The sequence below is a fragment of the Pleurodeles waltl genome, chromosome 3_1 (assembly GCF_031143425.1).
Source record: "Pleurodeles waltl isolate 20211129_DDA chromosome 3_1, aPleWal1.hap1.20221129, whole genome shotgun sequence".
NCBI classification, from domain to species: domain Eukaryota; kingdom Metazoa; phylum Chordata; class Amphibia; order Caudata; family Salamandridae; genus Pleurodeles; species Pleurodeles waltl.
This window is the reverse complement of record NC_090440.1, coordinates 1,693,070,434-1,693,086,838: the sequence shown is the minus strand read 5'-3', so window position 1 is coordinate 1,693,086,838 and position 16,405 is coordinate 1,693,070,434. Positions and strand designations below refer to the sequence as shown.

Here is a 16,405-nt window from a genome sequence, read left to right as displayed (position 1 = left end):
GCCACTTTCATCACCCTCTTAGAGAAGGAATTCTATTACCTCATCAACACAGACATCAACATCACCATCAGAGCGTCCTTCCAAAGATCTTTAAAGATAGCCTTCAAACAATTTGTGCAGTAAGTTTCTAAAGATATTGTAATATGCAAAAATACACTAAAATGGATTACCTCATACCTCAACGACCGGTAAAGTCTTAATTTCATACATCCATTCACATCAGCTCCTCACAAAAAACAATGTGGAGTTAACCAGGGATCAATCATTTCCCCTCTCTTATTTAACACCTATCTCCACTTCCTAAACAGATCCTACATTTTCTCATGCAATACCTACAAAGATGATACTAAAATCATCCTAGAAACAGTCAGGCCAGATGACCTACAGGAATTAGGAATGGATAAGTGCTATAAATGCATGGATGATGAATAATCAATGGAGCTTAATACCGCAAAAATACAGATCATTACCTGCGGACAATGGCATAAACATCAACCTACTGACATATGGCCAGAGAAACTTGACGCACTTCCAACTACATCAAGATAGGTGAGGATCTTCGTAGTGGTCATGGACTGAAACCTTTCCCGATATCACATGTTAACATAGCAAGAAGCACCAGTCATACCATGAAAAGTTTATGCAGGATCTTCCCATACCTTGGATAACAATAAAAGCTGCAGGTCAATCTCACACTTGCAATATGCATGCTTGACAATGCCAATGAACCGACAGAATAATTATGTATATCAACTATAATGAATTCATTAATTCAGAATGCTGCAGCAAGGCTATTCCTCCAATTACACCCTGGGAAACACAGGACACCAATCACACAGGGACTACACTAGCCAAGGGCAGTGAAAACATCAATGTTCAAACTGATATGCATAGTACACAAAGCCACCCAAGGAAAAGGACCACTATACCATCAACTGTACAAACAAAACAGATATCTAAGCTTCCAATCAGCCCTCAGATCATTACAATAGACAAACCATAAGAGGATACCCTCTTCCAGTCCAAGCAGCCAAACATTTGAACTCTACATCAGACACGGTCTACTGCATCCAAGAATATAAATTTCAGGAGAGAGGTAAAACCCTGGCTGTTCTCAGAATCGCAACTCCCAATCACAAAATCAAACACCATGGAACATCCTAATCCAGTAGATAAAAGCTGCTACTCACTACAGCCTTCAGCCAATCGTTTCTAAAAATGGGATGGTCACCCCAACATGTCTACCTTTATTTCTGGCATGCTGCTTTGTTAAACACCCAGCAGTCTCATAGCCAATTATAACCACAACATGACAAACATCAATCCCATTTTAGCGCTGATAAATAAGCCTGCGACAAACAACTTCAGAACAGCTCCAGCAAACAACCACTCTATACTAATTGGGCAGGCAGACTACTAAAATAGGTATACAATAGAATGATCTGTCAAAAAATGGTAGCCAAGAGAGGACATCTGCAATCACAAAAGATCTCTATCACCTGTGGAGTCCTCCAGGGTTCCACATTGTCAATTGTCATCCTCAAACTCTACACGGAGCCGCTTGGTGCTTGATTCCCAAATATCGTCAATATGGCGATGATAAAAAAAAGTGTACTTAAAAAGCCCCTTTGCTTCATATATCCAAAGACTGAAACACTGCCTGCACATCATACAGACCTGGGTGTCCAGCACCTACCTGAAACTCAACACTACCACAACAGAATTCCCAAATACAATTAACAAGAAAAAGTACCATCTGGTTTCACTGACATGAACCTTGATAGTTTTGAGCCCCAACTTTCACAAATTGCCAAAGCACCTGGATTCACCATAGACACCAACCTCACCCTCAAGGAAATCTCTGCCACAAAAACAAAGACTGCCTGGAATAAGGTCCCTCTCCTAAAGAAAGTGGAACAGTGTTTCCAGAAAGCAACATCAGAACCACTGTTCAAGCCCCTGTACTTTTCCCCGGGATGGTGGTAAAGCCATGCTCAGTGGCCTCGCAAGCTCCACTCTGGCACCACTTAGGGACAGCCTACAGATCTCAGCACATCTCAAGCAGAGCCTGGAAAAATATGATCACATCACCCGCATATTGATGGAACACCATTGGCGCCTTCAGACGATCCACACAAACTTAAAATCTAGCTTCAGCCCCCACCCCCGAAATCTTACAGACTAGTTCACCACATCTGATTGTTATCTGCATACTGGAAAGTAAGAGGTGTAAGAAAGGAAAGAAAGGCATGGCGTGAGTGCGGGCCAATACAGCCATGCTTTGCTAGTGCTCTGACAGAGCCTACCATTTTTGGATCACCCTAAACACAAAGTGGCCCAGGCTTGCCCTGAAATCGTATGGGCACCCCTTGAAACCAGCCTCCTGAGCTATATGAGGCTGTGGGTGCCCACAAGTTGGCGTAGGCCTATGTCTGGGCAGGGAATTAAGTTGACACTGACAGCCTGGAGTGCAGTGGGAGAAGGAGAGAAGGAGTGCTGTTGGGTACCAAGTAGAGGCCCGTCGTTCTGAGTGGCTGTGCGGAGCAATAATTATAAAGTTGAGCTCCAAAGACTGATAGGAGGCTCCCTCCCACTCCCCTAATCCTCAGCTGCTCAGGGAATGTTGCACGGCCAGCCTAGAAGAGGCCTACAACAGAAAATTAGGCATATTAATGTTATGACTAACAATGAGAGGGAAGATGAAGTTAGGCAGAAAACAAAATGTTTTCTAAAGGACAATCTCATCTTTGCGGACTTTAATAAAGTGCTTGTCCACAACTAGAGCTTGTTCAATAACTATAGGAAGAAGGGAAGAGACTACAATGAAGAAGGCTACCATCCATAGCAGAATGCAGTTATAAAGAGTGTAAAAGATCCAATGCTGGCCTAATGAACAAAATAAAAACAGTGTTGAGGTCCCATGGAGGCAACATTGGAGCTCTGGAGGTGAAGGTCACTCTTTAAGGCCTTCCACAAAGGCTCTGCCAACCAGCAGCTTGACCATTGACTGGTGGTGTTGATTTTGCAGGTAAGCTGCCAGGATGGTTAACTGTAACTTGATAAAAGTATACACTAACTCAGCCTCCGGTAGATGCAACAAATAGCAGATATATTGTGCCAAAGCATGTGGGGGCTGCTTATTTAGAGTATAGTAGTAGTGAACAAAAGTGTTCTATTTGGCTGCATAACAAGCCCTTGTTGCAGAGTCAGGTGCTGCCATAAGAATTAGTTATATATTAATTTCCGAGCTGAAGATACACAAACTTCAAGAGTTAAGGTGATAAATTATGATTCAGAACCCTGAGGTTGGCGTTTTGCAGCGGACTGTGATTTTGTGGAGGCCTGCTCTTAGAGGCGGTCTTTCGTATAGATGAAGAAATATTTCTAGAAGTAGGGAGTACCACAGCTGTCTCATCAAGGTAGGTGATAAGAGGATATGCAGCATGGGAGGCTCCTTCATGTTCCTCACTACGGACGGTCTGAGTGGTAGTCGTGGAAATGGGTGTGCAAATATTCCTGAACGGGGGGCAAGACACCAACTACCCAGTAACAAATTCTTATTGTTCCACCATAACAGTTTGTCCTGAACTCTGGGCTCTACTGGCACTAGATCCCTCGAATGACCTGTCGCTTGTGACCAAAGTTTGGCAAGACACTCATGCAGACGGCACGTGTGCAACAAGCATGATTACTATTGTAATACAAGACATCATCATGCCAGCATATTCATTATCATTTCAAGTGGACACATTCAGTAAAGGGAAAGCCGCCCCTGAAATGTTCTCTCGATGTTGAGTGTAGGCTTTGCCTGTCACTATAATCACTATGGCTTCTAAGAAGGGTTACGTTTATTGAGGAGAGGGTCCAGATATTTTGCCACTGATTGTGAACCTTGATGCGTGGAGGGGAGACAGTGGTCTTTGAGTGTGAGTGAGGCAGTGTTCTCGGCTGTTGCTACCAATGACACACGTTGTGAATACTCTTAGCGCTGTTATAAGATCCCAGAGGGTAGTATTTTGAACTGATAATGATTTCAGGTTTACAATAAACCTGAAGTACCAGTGGTATGCTGTGTGGGTGGGGTTACAGAAGTAGGAGTCTTTGAAATCGAGGGTTGCCAGGTAGTCCCTGATGCAGAGCAGCAGAATGGCATCTTATAGAGTTGTCTTTCTGAAGTGCTCTTATATTATGTAGCAATGGAGCATTCAAAGGTCTAGGGAGTAAATGCTTTTTCCCATTGATGTGGTGGAACTGGTTTTATTGCTCTTTTCTGAAGCAGTACCTACACTTCCTCTTTCATCAGACTTATGTGGTCTAGAGTGATAAGCTGGTGTTGTAAAAATAAGGGTGAAAGATAAGAAACTACAGGCAATAACTGTAGTTTACAATGGAAAATAACTATTTGTTAGTATCTTCCCACAGGAAGATATAACCTTATTCAACCCCCCAAGGTTTTGTGTGATCAGATGAAATGTGTGGGTGAGTCACTGCTTTGTAGGCCAACATGCCCTACCTTTAGGGTCCTCTCCTACCCAGAAGTGCCCCCCTGTAGTAAGATGTGGTTTCCTTAATCTCCTGAAAATAGTGCTGTGGTTGGTGCTAAGGGCGTTGAGATGGCTGCTAACGTGGCTTTAGCTCATGCTTGTTGCCTCCTAAAATTTTACTTGCTAAGCTATACCCATAATCCCCAAAAGCTTTAGCTATCTCAGTATCTTTTTTTAAATTATTTTTCCAGCACTGTGTTTACCTGAGGGCCGACATGGTGTTCGCCATCAGAAGGTACAGTTAGAAGGTAATGTTGGACTTCTGACTGGAATTTAGAAGCTCTTAGTCAGGCATGCTGTCAAAGCAGAACAGTGGTGTTCATTTCACAGAAGACAGTATCAACTGCATTCAGGGCAGACCTAATGGTGGTATCTAACAAGATTTTCCCATCCTGGCCAAGCCCCTTACTCTGCTTCCTGTAAGCCTGCGGAAGGTGTTTTTTATTTTATCCTCCTGCCCTATCTCGTCCCAGTGATAACTGTTGTATCATGACAGAAGCTCAACTGACTTAGCTACTCATCAAGGAGTAGCAGCACCCTTATGCCAGCAGGTTGATATGCTTTCTCTCCCTGTCAGCTGAAGGTGGTGTCTGTCCCTTCTGCGAGAGGCCTACCGTGAGTTAGGCGACATCTACCTTGATGTATATGGTGACCTCTGGCACACCTTGTACTTTTTCTCAAGTCTTGGTGGGGTGCTTCAATGAGGAAGTCCTCCTCTTCCTCCACAACATGCAGTTTGGTAATGTGATAGTCTGCTGCATGCTAGATTACCATGTGGTATAAGGTGGAGTCAGAAGGTGATCACTTGACTAGGTAAGATTCTAAGAATGGGTCATCTTTTGGATCAGGAGGGAGATCCCAATGATCTATAGAGATGGGCTCTTCATAGGTGTGTGGAAGATCTAGAGCAGGATTATGGGTTAAATCCGTGTGGCCAGAGTGGCAGGGAATGTGGATGTGACTGTGCTGGTGGTTGGCTGTGCTCCTTAGGCCTAATCTTTTTGGGAATTGGTAAATTTCTAAGCGTCTCTAAGATCATCTACTCAAATGTGAAGCATATTTTCTTAATTTTTCATTGTCCCAATGGTATAGCTTGTTGTGTTCGAGTTACAATGTCACTTGTTACTGGGTCTATGAAGATTCTCTTTAGCCTATCATCAGGCTATTGGCCCCGTTCTTCTGGCAGTGTTGGATACCTCTCAGCCTTCCCCGGTGCTGGTTATGAGATCGCCCTCAGCTCAGAAGGGAGTCATTCAAACTCTTGGTGCTTAGATTAAGTTTCTGAACATCATAACTTAATGCCATGTTTTACAGGCCTTTCTGGAGTTGGAACTGGCTTTAGGTGCGGACCTGGTTCTGGACCAGTGATTGGTGTTGTTAAGCCCTTTTGGTAGTGGTTTGAGACTCAAAGCAAGGCCCCTTCAAGAGACTGGTTTGGCCTGAAGCTGAGGCTCTGCTCGATGTCAACCCACTGAGGAGAAGATCCTCAGTAGATGATGGGCAGGAAACCAGAGGTGTAGTCTTTGTCCTCGGTGTGGGGTCTGGGTGTATGATTGCTCAATGGTTCTGCGTGAGAAGGTCTTGCCTGTTTTGCAGTATTTCATGAGGAACCACTGAGAACTCTAGGAGAGTGGTGAACCATGGGTGGCATGTCCAAGTGGAAGCCACCAATATGAGGGTGGGAGATGCCTCCCGAAGTTTGCGAACCACAAATGGAAGCAATGGGAGAGGTGGAAAAGCATAAGCAAATATCCCAGACCAACTCTTCCATAATGCGTTGCCCCTGCACTGTGGGCATGGTAATCTGGAGATGACGTTTGGGCATTTGGCGTTTTCTGCTGTGGCGAAAAGGTCTATGTCTGGTTCACCCCCATCGCCGGAATGGAGGACTTGCGGGTGGTGTTCAGACTAATACTGCAAGTATTACTAAGGTTAACAGAAAAGAGGTGCCATTGCCTCCTGTTAGTCCTGATGAGGCCCTGACTGAAGAGGCCGAAACGCGTCGACACATCTTTAGCGAGATTGAGGGTTTTGAAGTCAATTAATTTAAATAAAAAATGTTTTTGCACCACATAATACCTTTGAAAATAAACAGATATGTATTTGACAACTGGGTGTATTTAAACCTTCAATCACCGCATTTTAGTGGATTAGTACTATAAGCCTGTAATAGTGACCACAATGTAAAGGAACAACGGTGGGCATAACCCTCCTATGGTACATTGCCATTTTTTTAGATTTGTTTTTTTGTCATAAATGATTGTGATGTTATGTATATATCTATGTCATGTATGTAGTTATGATTTAGATTGTTCAATGACGAGCTACTGCTGATCTTTTAGATTAATGAGTTAAATAAATAAGGGAAAGGAATTGACCTATGAAATCAAGAGTGAGTACTGGTTTCTTAAAATAATGGGTGAATTTATCCCTACCTGCTGATCTTTTGTGTTTATGACTGTGGCAACTACTAAAGTCAGGTGGCAATTGTATATTGGGTCTGTAGGGGAGGGTTTAGATTTCTTATCAACCTGTGGCATGATGACATGGGCTTTGATGGGGTCCTTAAAAATATCAGGTATATGCCTAAGCATGCCTCTGAGCATTGGCAGGTACTGGTCTGAGCGTTGGCTGTAAGAAAGTGTTTCAGTTAAGAAATCGCCCTCCAGTGGTTCAGTATGGAGCTGAACCTTGTGATAAGCGGCAGCCCTTCCTAGGATGTTGTGACAGGTGATGGTGTCATCTTGAGGCGAAGGTTTGGCCGGATACAGATCTGGGTCTGTGTCTGCAGGTGGGTCAGTGTCATAGGTCCCCCACGGGTCACTGTGTGCTGGAATAAAGAATTGATCTAGTCATCCCCCTCTTCCCCGAAAGAGTGTATGGAACCCTCTGGAGGATATTGCTGTTGTGTAGGAGGTGAAGGTGTTGGGGAGTGTGGCTGTGATGGAACAGGAGGTGGTGGTGGTGGCCTGAGGTGTGCTGGGCTTGTAGCCTTGTCAGTTTTCTTCCTGTGCTTTAGTGGGACGGGTACCTCCAAAAGTCAATTGCCTCCTAGCTGGTTGTTCTCCAGTCTGAGGTGGTCTTGCTAGAATACAAATAGTGTCCCGGTGAATGACCAGGTGTGGCTGCCTAAAGTCTATTTCCTCCTGCAAGCGTTGGAGCACGGGTTCCACAGATTCAGATCAAAATATCTGTTTGGAGAAAGAGTAAGATTTCGGCTCTAATGAGGACTTCGATACCGATGTTTGAGTGTCAGAAGATGCCAGTTTCGGTGCTGATGTGGAGCAGTGGTTCGGCATGGACGCTTTCCACTCTGAGAGTCGACTCAACTCCAATGATGTGTGAGTCAGTGGGGGAGCCAAGGCTGGGCGTGTCTGATGCAGCTATTCGGTGCAGACCATGGCCCATGGGCAGTGGTGGCCTGTGTGAAGACTTGTCAGCCGAAACAGGAAAAACGATCATTTGGAGTGGTTTGCAGAGGTTGGGGCTGGGATGGAGAGAGCACAGTACTCACTGCTTGGCCTGGTGGAAGGTCCTGCACCTCCAGGTCGGAGCATGAGCTGTCTTCATGCAAAAAGGGCCCTCTTCTGCTGCCAACACCTGTGCAAGAAGCCTCCTACTAAACATGTGCATATCCAAAGAGGTCTGGAGTGTCTTCCGTGCTGCAGCGAGACATCCCGAGTCGCTAAGCTCTTCGGTCATGCAGCATTTTCTTGGATCAAAATAACTTGCAGGCCTCACAAGTAGCTTCCTGGTGATCCAGAGAGAGGCACATGTTACACACCTGATGAAGGTCTGTGTATGGAAACTTGAAGTGACAGCAAGGGCAGAAACAGAAGTGTGTCTGTTCCATCACCAAGTGGACATGGCACATACAAGACATCGAAAAAAGGAGAACGGCCCCAAAGGGCGAAGGCCCACAGTGCTCGCAATCAAAACGAGTTGCACCAACAAGATTGACGTTGTCGAATGATTGATGGGGATGTAGAAATAACCGCATTCAAAAACAATACAGACATTATGCCTTAACACTAGAAGACAAAAATTTCGAATAGGAGCAAAGGAGCATATGTCAGAGTCCAACGGCAGAAGAAAACAATGGAGCCAATGATCATGCATATTAGCAGCAAGAGGAGGAGTCACCGTACCTCGTGTCTCAAGGACTTTCTTCAAAGAAAAGCAACTTGCACACATCTGAGTCCAACAATAAATGGTGGGATTAAGCTAAGCATGTGCATCGACAATCACACATGCCTTGAACACCACAATTCACAGTAGGACCTATGTTCTGATGTATTGTGGGCTTCAGAAAAGGGTCAGGAGTCACCTCAAAACTGAAATCACTATTTCTAAGAAAAACGACTTGCGGTGTCGACCCCCAAAACTAGACAGAATGAGTGTGCAAAGCATGCGATCTATAGAAGCATATCCTGCTAAGAAATACTTAACTTTCAAACTTTTATAGTAGTTTTACATCTTACTTCTAGTATAGATGTACATACTGTGTATGGGGAGGAAGGACTTGCACTTTACATGACACTTTCTGGTTGAGCCTCTGCACCCACAAGAGAAAAACTGCATTCAGGGAGTGTAATGCCAGTGTCATAAAAGAAAAGGCTTTTTTGCACATAGCGTCAGATCCCCTGGTGCTGGTCTATGGCACCTCGTAACAGGGGGCCCCACAGCCAAAGTTGAAAATGGTTTTGACCAAGCAGCCAAAACACAGTCATTCAAGGTATAGTTGAAAATCAGAAACGGTTCAGAGATCGACATGTTGCAGTATTTCTGTGAGGATGTTAATCTTATTCTCTACTGTGGGGCCGAGAAATTCCAGGATATCAGCCACCCTGAAAATCACTACAACAAAGGAGGCACTTTTCTCTGCAAGAGACCTAAAGGTGAATCCAGAGTGGACACCTATGAGGGATTCGAGTTCCTGGCATTTTGCAAATGAAGATAAAGGTCAGCAACTGTATAATACGGCTGAAGCAAATCATATGCCTCATCATCGACATGTTCATCAATGGAGACTTGTTGGGGAGCCTGAATGACATCCAAATCGGAGTCAAAAATGCCCTGCATTCTAAGGAAATACTGTTAATGAGACTGAAGAACTGGAGGGGAGCCTTCGTTTTGTACAGTATTTACTTTGGTAATTGCGTACCTCGACACTGAATCAATCAATCAATCAATCAATCAATCATGGCACTGAGGGTGGGGAGGTAGGGGAGTGCTGCTACTGCTCGAACAGCCAAGTCTTGAGAAGTCTCCTGAAGGTAAGGAGGTCCCGGGTCTGACGCAGGTGGGTGGGAAGTGTGTTCCACATCTTGGCGGCGAGAAGAATCTGCTGCCTGTGGTTGTTGCAGACGCGTGGGACAATGGCAAGCACAAGGTTGGCAGAGCGAAGCTGTCGGGTCAGGGCACTAGCTGAAGATGATTCCTGATCTGTAGCCAGAAGGGGTAGTGGATCTGGAGCCAGCACTGTTGAATTGTCTTTGTTCTCCACTCAAGAAGGGCTGAACCCAGAAACACGTGTCTAGAGATATACAGCAATGTCTGCACCAACTTTGGTGAAAAACTACAGATAATTTTGAAGTAAGCGCTAACTGTGAACTCGATTTACCAGGATGCAAAGGGGCAAACTGTGCTGGGAAGTGAGGCAGTGTGCTCCCAACACCCCCTTCCTGTTCAAAAGGCTCCTTTGAGCCAGTGAGCTGACGAGCTTTGGAGATGCACCTGTGTGCCTGTGAGTAGTACTTGACCCGATGATGGTCCATACATTGGTGCACATGAGCTATTGCAAGGGTTTCTGGATCCAATGTGTCATCTGGGGAGATTCATAAAGTAATAAATCTGCAGTCAGAAGTAACCATCTAATATTTTGACTAAACTGATTTTCACTAAACCAATAAAGGAAATAAATCCAAATGACAGAAAGGTTGCTTTGCCCTAAAGGTTTGGGTACCTATGTTAAGAGTTCTGCAGCACATAATGATTGCCCCCGGAAAAAACAAATGTGTTGGCAAATGAAAAAACGTTTAGGGACCACATTTGTACATTCTAGACGTTTGTCCCATCTGCACCAAATTTAGCAGGCTCTGCTAAAACACTTTTTTTTCCCTCCAAGTAAGGTGCCAATTCGTCAAAGGGGGAGAAAGATAGGAAGAGATGCAAAAATCCAAATGGCTATGGAAAAAATGTGTCAGCACTGACTACAGATGTGTTTCAGTTACCTACATGTACATAGGTTAGCATGTAAACTCCTGAAAAAGAGGTTGTTAATCAATATTCTGGGGATGAATAGAGCTATCATACCTGTGCAGGCGACTGCCATTGGTACTTTGTGACCCATCTGTTTGGGTGTACCTTAGCTGTAAAGGAATTTCCACAGACGTTTTACTTCTTGGTTGGCTGCAAGCTTTCTCCCTGCTTAAAATAGCATCTTTATATTTTTAACTGACCATAAGAATTGGGCTGTTTTCCTTACCTGAATATAAGCTTCCTTATAAACAGAGGTGCAAATTAACCTGATTTTTGCAAATCTGATGGAATGGTTAAAAAAAACTGTGCAAAGAGGGACACAGCAATATCTCATTTCCTTAGCTCTGGGTCAATGCTCAAACAGGTTCAAAGCAACTGCCCCAGCAGCTGGACATGAGTTCTGTGCTTCTTTTGCTTTTACTAACCTATCTGAGTATGAGCCATGAGATCGGCCAGCATGATAGCCGCTGCACTGTTGGTGGTGATGCTGATGTCAGAGGTGGCAGCTGGTTTCACTCCAGGGTGAGATGAAGTGGAGGATGCAGAAGATGAGGTGGAGGAGCCCTGGATTACGCGGCTAAGCCAAGGGTCTACGTTGCAATGGCCTTGCAGGGGAGTGGAGGTGATCCTTCCTTGGAGACGCAAAGAACCCTCATCTTCAGATGCGGATGATGTGTCTGTGATTAAAATAATGATGAAAAGCATGTGATGCAGGAATGATCAGTGACAAAAAGCAAGCAAGCCATGTACATCAGCAGGTCTTCGTCCTATGCAGCATGTGGAATGAACATGAAACTTGCATGCAATACAGCATTAGATTCACATGAAAGTGCAGAGTCTTATTTGTTCGGTAAACATAACATTTTTTAAAATCAGTGAAATCAATTGTTGTACTTATCATACCTGTAGGAAACGGAGGCCAGTGTCATGATTTTTCGCTCTAATCAAGAACATTTTCAATAGCATAGATTGGTTTCTCACTTTGAGCACACCTTGAACCACTTGGACAATACAACCTCATAAATAAATTTTTGTGAACTATCAGAAATAAGGAATAGCATCCAAACGAACATTAAGTTATTGACTTTCAATTTTAACACGCTTCAGTGATTCAAATGATGGCCAATTCAGCAGCTAGACTAATAACTAAGAAAGCCACGGAGATGAGTTTCTGACAAATTCAGCAGCCAGTCTTATAATTAGCTAAGCCACGGAGACTTTTTAAGTTCCTGACAGCACCCTTTGGTTTCTTTAGGGATCACGAGCAAAACGTTTTCTCGCCCAGGAATGTAATCTGTTTTTATTTCATAGATACCTCCGCAGGAGATGTCTTCTTAAGTTGGGCTTAGCAGCACAAACCTTGTGTGTTTAATGGAAAAAGAGAATTCAGAAGTATGACTGAGAGAAGCGCTTAAGCGCCCGTCCATATGTTGGTTAACTTGAGTACAGCATTGTGTGCTCGCACGGAAAAAGAGTGCTTGTGTTGCACTTTTTTCCTTGTGTTAAATTTTATACTCAATACAGCAGGACCATGTTGATTATGGTGGCAAGTGATCATGGCTACGGGCTGGGTCTGTTTATTATGGAATATTACAAGTAAGGCAGTGGGCCTGAGGTATTTCTGTGAAAAGCATTTGTTAAAGTCAACAGGCACTTAATGGTGTATTGCTATTACTCTGTATTAAAGCCTGCAGGCTTTTATTACAAGGAATCTAAAAATGGCCAAGTAGTTAGGCAAGGATTTTGGTGTTGGTTACCCCCCACCTCTGACAAACCGTGGTGATAGCAAATGTGCACGGAGATAATCCTTGTTAAGCTCTCTTATGGAAGATAGTATTTTGCTTTGCCAAATGTAATTTTGTATATGTTTGTAATTTTACAATGGTGTGCCTGTAGGGTGCTTTGTAGGAATACTTATGATCAATACAACAGCTCTGAGCTGGTTATGGTGACAAGTCAATGAAAAAGGAGATTTGCCCTAATGGCTACACAAGCATACATTTCACCCAAGTCACCCACTACTTTCCAGCTATGAGGTAAATAATAGTGACAAGTTACAAATGCTATGCATCAGAGTATAAAATATTCATACATCACACTTAATTCAATGGCAAAATTACACCAAATAAATACATTCCTCAAAACTCTAACAATTCTAATAACATTTAAAATCTATCGCTGGACATCTCTGGAACCGTAAATGGATTTTTGTCATTTGGTTTCAATATTGTGAAAATGTGGATTGAAATGGTGAGATAACGAAAGAATAGGCACATCATGTCAGGATAACGGACTGTGACTATATAAAAGGGGTAAGATGGAGGAATTCTCTATTTACTGTTTAACCACTGAGTCTGCTTTGGATGTGATGCAGGACGATGTACTACAGCCTAGGTAAGACAGGAAGAATGCGGAGTGTACCTTTGAGAGGTCTTTGGATTCCCATGGGGCAAGAGAAAAGATCCAGTTGTTGAACCAGTGTAAGATCTGAGCGGGAGAGCACCATTTGTTTTCACTAGACTGCCATGGGAAGCAGGCACGAATCTATGTATTTTTTTCTGCTTGTTGTAACACAGGGAGAGGTGGTCCGATTAGCAAAATAATTTTGCATGTTAGTGTTCAATGGGGATACAGTCACCGGTAGACATTGGTCATAATTCAGGTACAAGAAAAAAAAAAATCAATTGACATCTTTATGTAAAGATCAAATTCAGTGAGAAGTGATGTTGCAATTTTATCAGTTCCAGAGCTGATTCCAAATGAAGTGGATAATATTCGAGAACATACATTAGCAACCCAGAAATGGCAAATGAGGGTTAGTCTCTAGCCTTACTCCAATAATGTCACTGTGAGTGTTCCTTTTTATATCTCTTGGTGCATATTGGTGTTTTAAATGGACAAGAGTAAGAATTATTTTATATATACTTTTGATGTTCCTTTCGGTGTGTGATCCGAAAACATTGGAAGAAGGAGGGTTTTCAGATCTGTTTCTTGGTACGATAGGGGTGTATGCATGCAGGTCAATAAAATAATGTATGTATGTAGTGATAATGAGAATGGAAACAATTCTAGGACATGGACTGAGAATGTGCCAACAATATGTAGTTAAAACTAAATACAAAGAGATATTAATTGTAAATATTTGCCTGAGAAACATCTTGTTATACAGTAGTAACAAAGACACATAAGTACACTGGACTTACCAGACATGCAAAGCACGACGATAGTATGGATCTGATAATCATTAGCAAGGTCCTAATGAAGGCCTAGGACCCGCAAGGGCAGCAAGGACCGAAACATGTTGACCATTCAAGTGTGATGCGAGACTGACAGTTAACACGTCTGAATAAAATCATGACTTCACCTTTTTACCCTTACCCATACACTATTTTCTTCACAATAAACTTTACAGTTTAGGTATAGGAAGTAATTTTATGTTTTCACTGCACACATACCACCAGTGTCCTCCCAGAAGGAATTGTCACTCACCTGGAGAAGTGAGTACCCAGGTGTAAAACTCAATAGACGCCACTCAATAAGACACCATAGCGGTGATCACTTACACCACCAGTGGTAATTACTGGCTGAGGGCTTCGGAACAACACCTAAGGGTCCCTGATTTCACATACCAGTATGGTTCACTCTCCTTTGATTGATAAGGCATTTGAATACTGCCAAGGACAACTCAGACTTCCATACTTTGGAGCCCAAACAACTGAGTGAAATGTATCGGTTTCAGAAACTATATGGCATTTACAGGCCATACCTGAAGGAAACTAGATTGCTAACTAGGGGAGAGAGGCTTCAATCTTTAAATCAGCCTCCTTTTCTCAATTAGAAAATCCTGAATATAAAATATGCAGCGAAAGTTATCAGATTAATAAACATGGTTGTAAAGAGAATGTGTAAACTGTGAACCAGTGAAAAACATGCAGAAACGTACAGAACCACAATAAAAGTGATGGTTGATGGGATGGCTTGAATTAATCACACTCACTTGTAATTACTTGGGCCTGCATCCTAGTACAATGCCATCTCAGACATTTACCAGCCATGTGTAAATCAGTCTTGGTCCCCCTTCAAGAGGAAGAGTCCAGCCTGAACTGCCAGGGTAGGTCCCCTATGAACTGTCTGCGTCATTTCGCACTGCGCCTCAAATGGAGGGGATTGCATCTTGCCCTTCGTAACTCTAGCACTAAGACTGGTACAAAGGATCGAGATTTCCTTGGTTTTAACTTTTTCAAATCCCATGCACCAGAGTACTTCAAATAGGTACTGACAGCTCAGAGTGTCAAATGCTTTTAGCTCATTGAAAACAACCATTGTGTTTGGGTGTTGCGCAGATGCTAGCTCCATTTCTCTAAATAAGTGTCTACGGGCCAGGGAAGGGTTACGGTGTGGGATAAATCCATTCTGGTCTAGATGGACCTTTGTGAATAGTAACTGGTAGAGCTTTTCTGCTATAGGTTTACTCAAAATGTTGTAATTTGTATTTAGAATAGATAATAGTCTATTGGAGCCATATTTGCCTTGTGTGCCAGTGGGATTTTATTAGTAAGGTTAGCAGTGCTGCCCCAGTTGTGTCCTTTTCTACCAAAAGCAGAGAACATTTTTGCGATATGGGTGATAATAGGTCTGTAACTGCACTGTAAAATGATACAGGAAGTCAGTCTGACCCCGGGATCAGTTCATTGACCATGTCCCTAATCGCTGGTTTTACTTCTATAGCAAATCACTTGGGAATTCAAGGCTTCCCCATAAACATCAGAAGCCACAGGAGAATCAGCACAAGTAGAATTCTACACCACAGACCATCATCTTGTCCTACTTGCTGAATATGGTAGTGCAGTATGCAAAGGGCCATAATGCCAGCCTGTGATTAAGCAGTGAAGTCCTTCATCCATCTCTAATCTGTGAAATCGGCATGCCTCTCGGCTTAAGTTTGTGAAGCCAAGCAAGCTGGGACCTGCCTTAGCTCTCTCTTTGTACCCTCACTAAATATTCATTATTATATTATTAAGGCATAATTTTATATTAACATTGCATATTTTTCTTATGCCTCACTCAATTTCTATCGGCAGGAGACATCCCAGATCACATCATGCTCTAGCTTGAGCAATGTGGTGTCTGAGCCAGTTTTCTTCTCATACACCACCACCGAAATGATGCAGCGTCCTCCAACTACTACCTTTAATGCCTATCATTTAAGTAATAGGTTAGATGCACTGCTCTTGTTCTGACAAAAATTATGTTCTATTTCTTTATTCAGAAATTACTTGAAGGTTCAGTCCTCCAGCATGGCCAGCTAAGTGTGTCCAGGTTGGGACAGAAATGCACTGTTCGATCTATTTAAATATCATAAGTAGTGAATTATGGTCAGACAGCGCTGTGTGTAAGTATTCAGTGTGTTTAATCATGGGTTGTAATGGATGTAAGCCTAATATATGATTGAGTCCGACATGGAGATCACATACCAGGGAATAGAAAGAACATTTCCTTTTCCCTGGATGTAACAGCCTGCAGCCATGCATAAGGTTTCAGTGTTCCATCCAGGAAACTAATCCTTCATCTTTCCTCCATGGTGCATCTTAAAGTGGTGG

At 43.1% G+C, this 16,405-nt stretch overlaps 1 protein-coding gene across 1 annotated transcript in view; it reads right to left on the bottom strand.

Moving 5' to 3' along the window:
- The window catches only part of DIP2A (disco interacting protein 2 homolog A), a 637,392-nt gene that overhangs the window by 471,502 nt on the left and 149,485 nt on the right, over positions 1 to 16,405 (bottom strand). Inside the window, exon 5 of the mRNA XM_069225498.1 lies at positions 11,231 to 11,482. Within this exon, the coding sequence (XP_069081599.1) occupies positions 11,231 to 11,482 (252 nt within the window). The remainder of the gene's footprint in view (positions 1 to 11,230; positions 11,483 to 16,405) is intronic.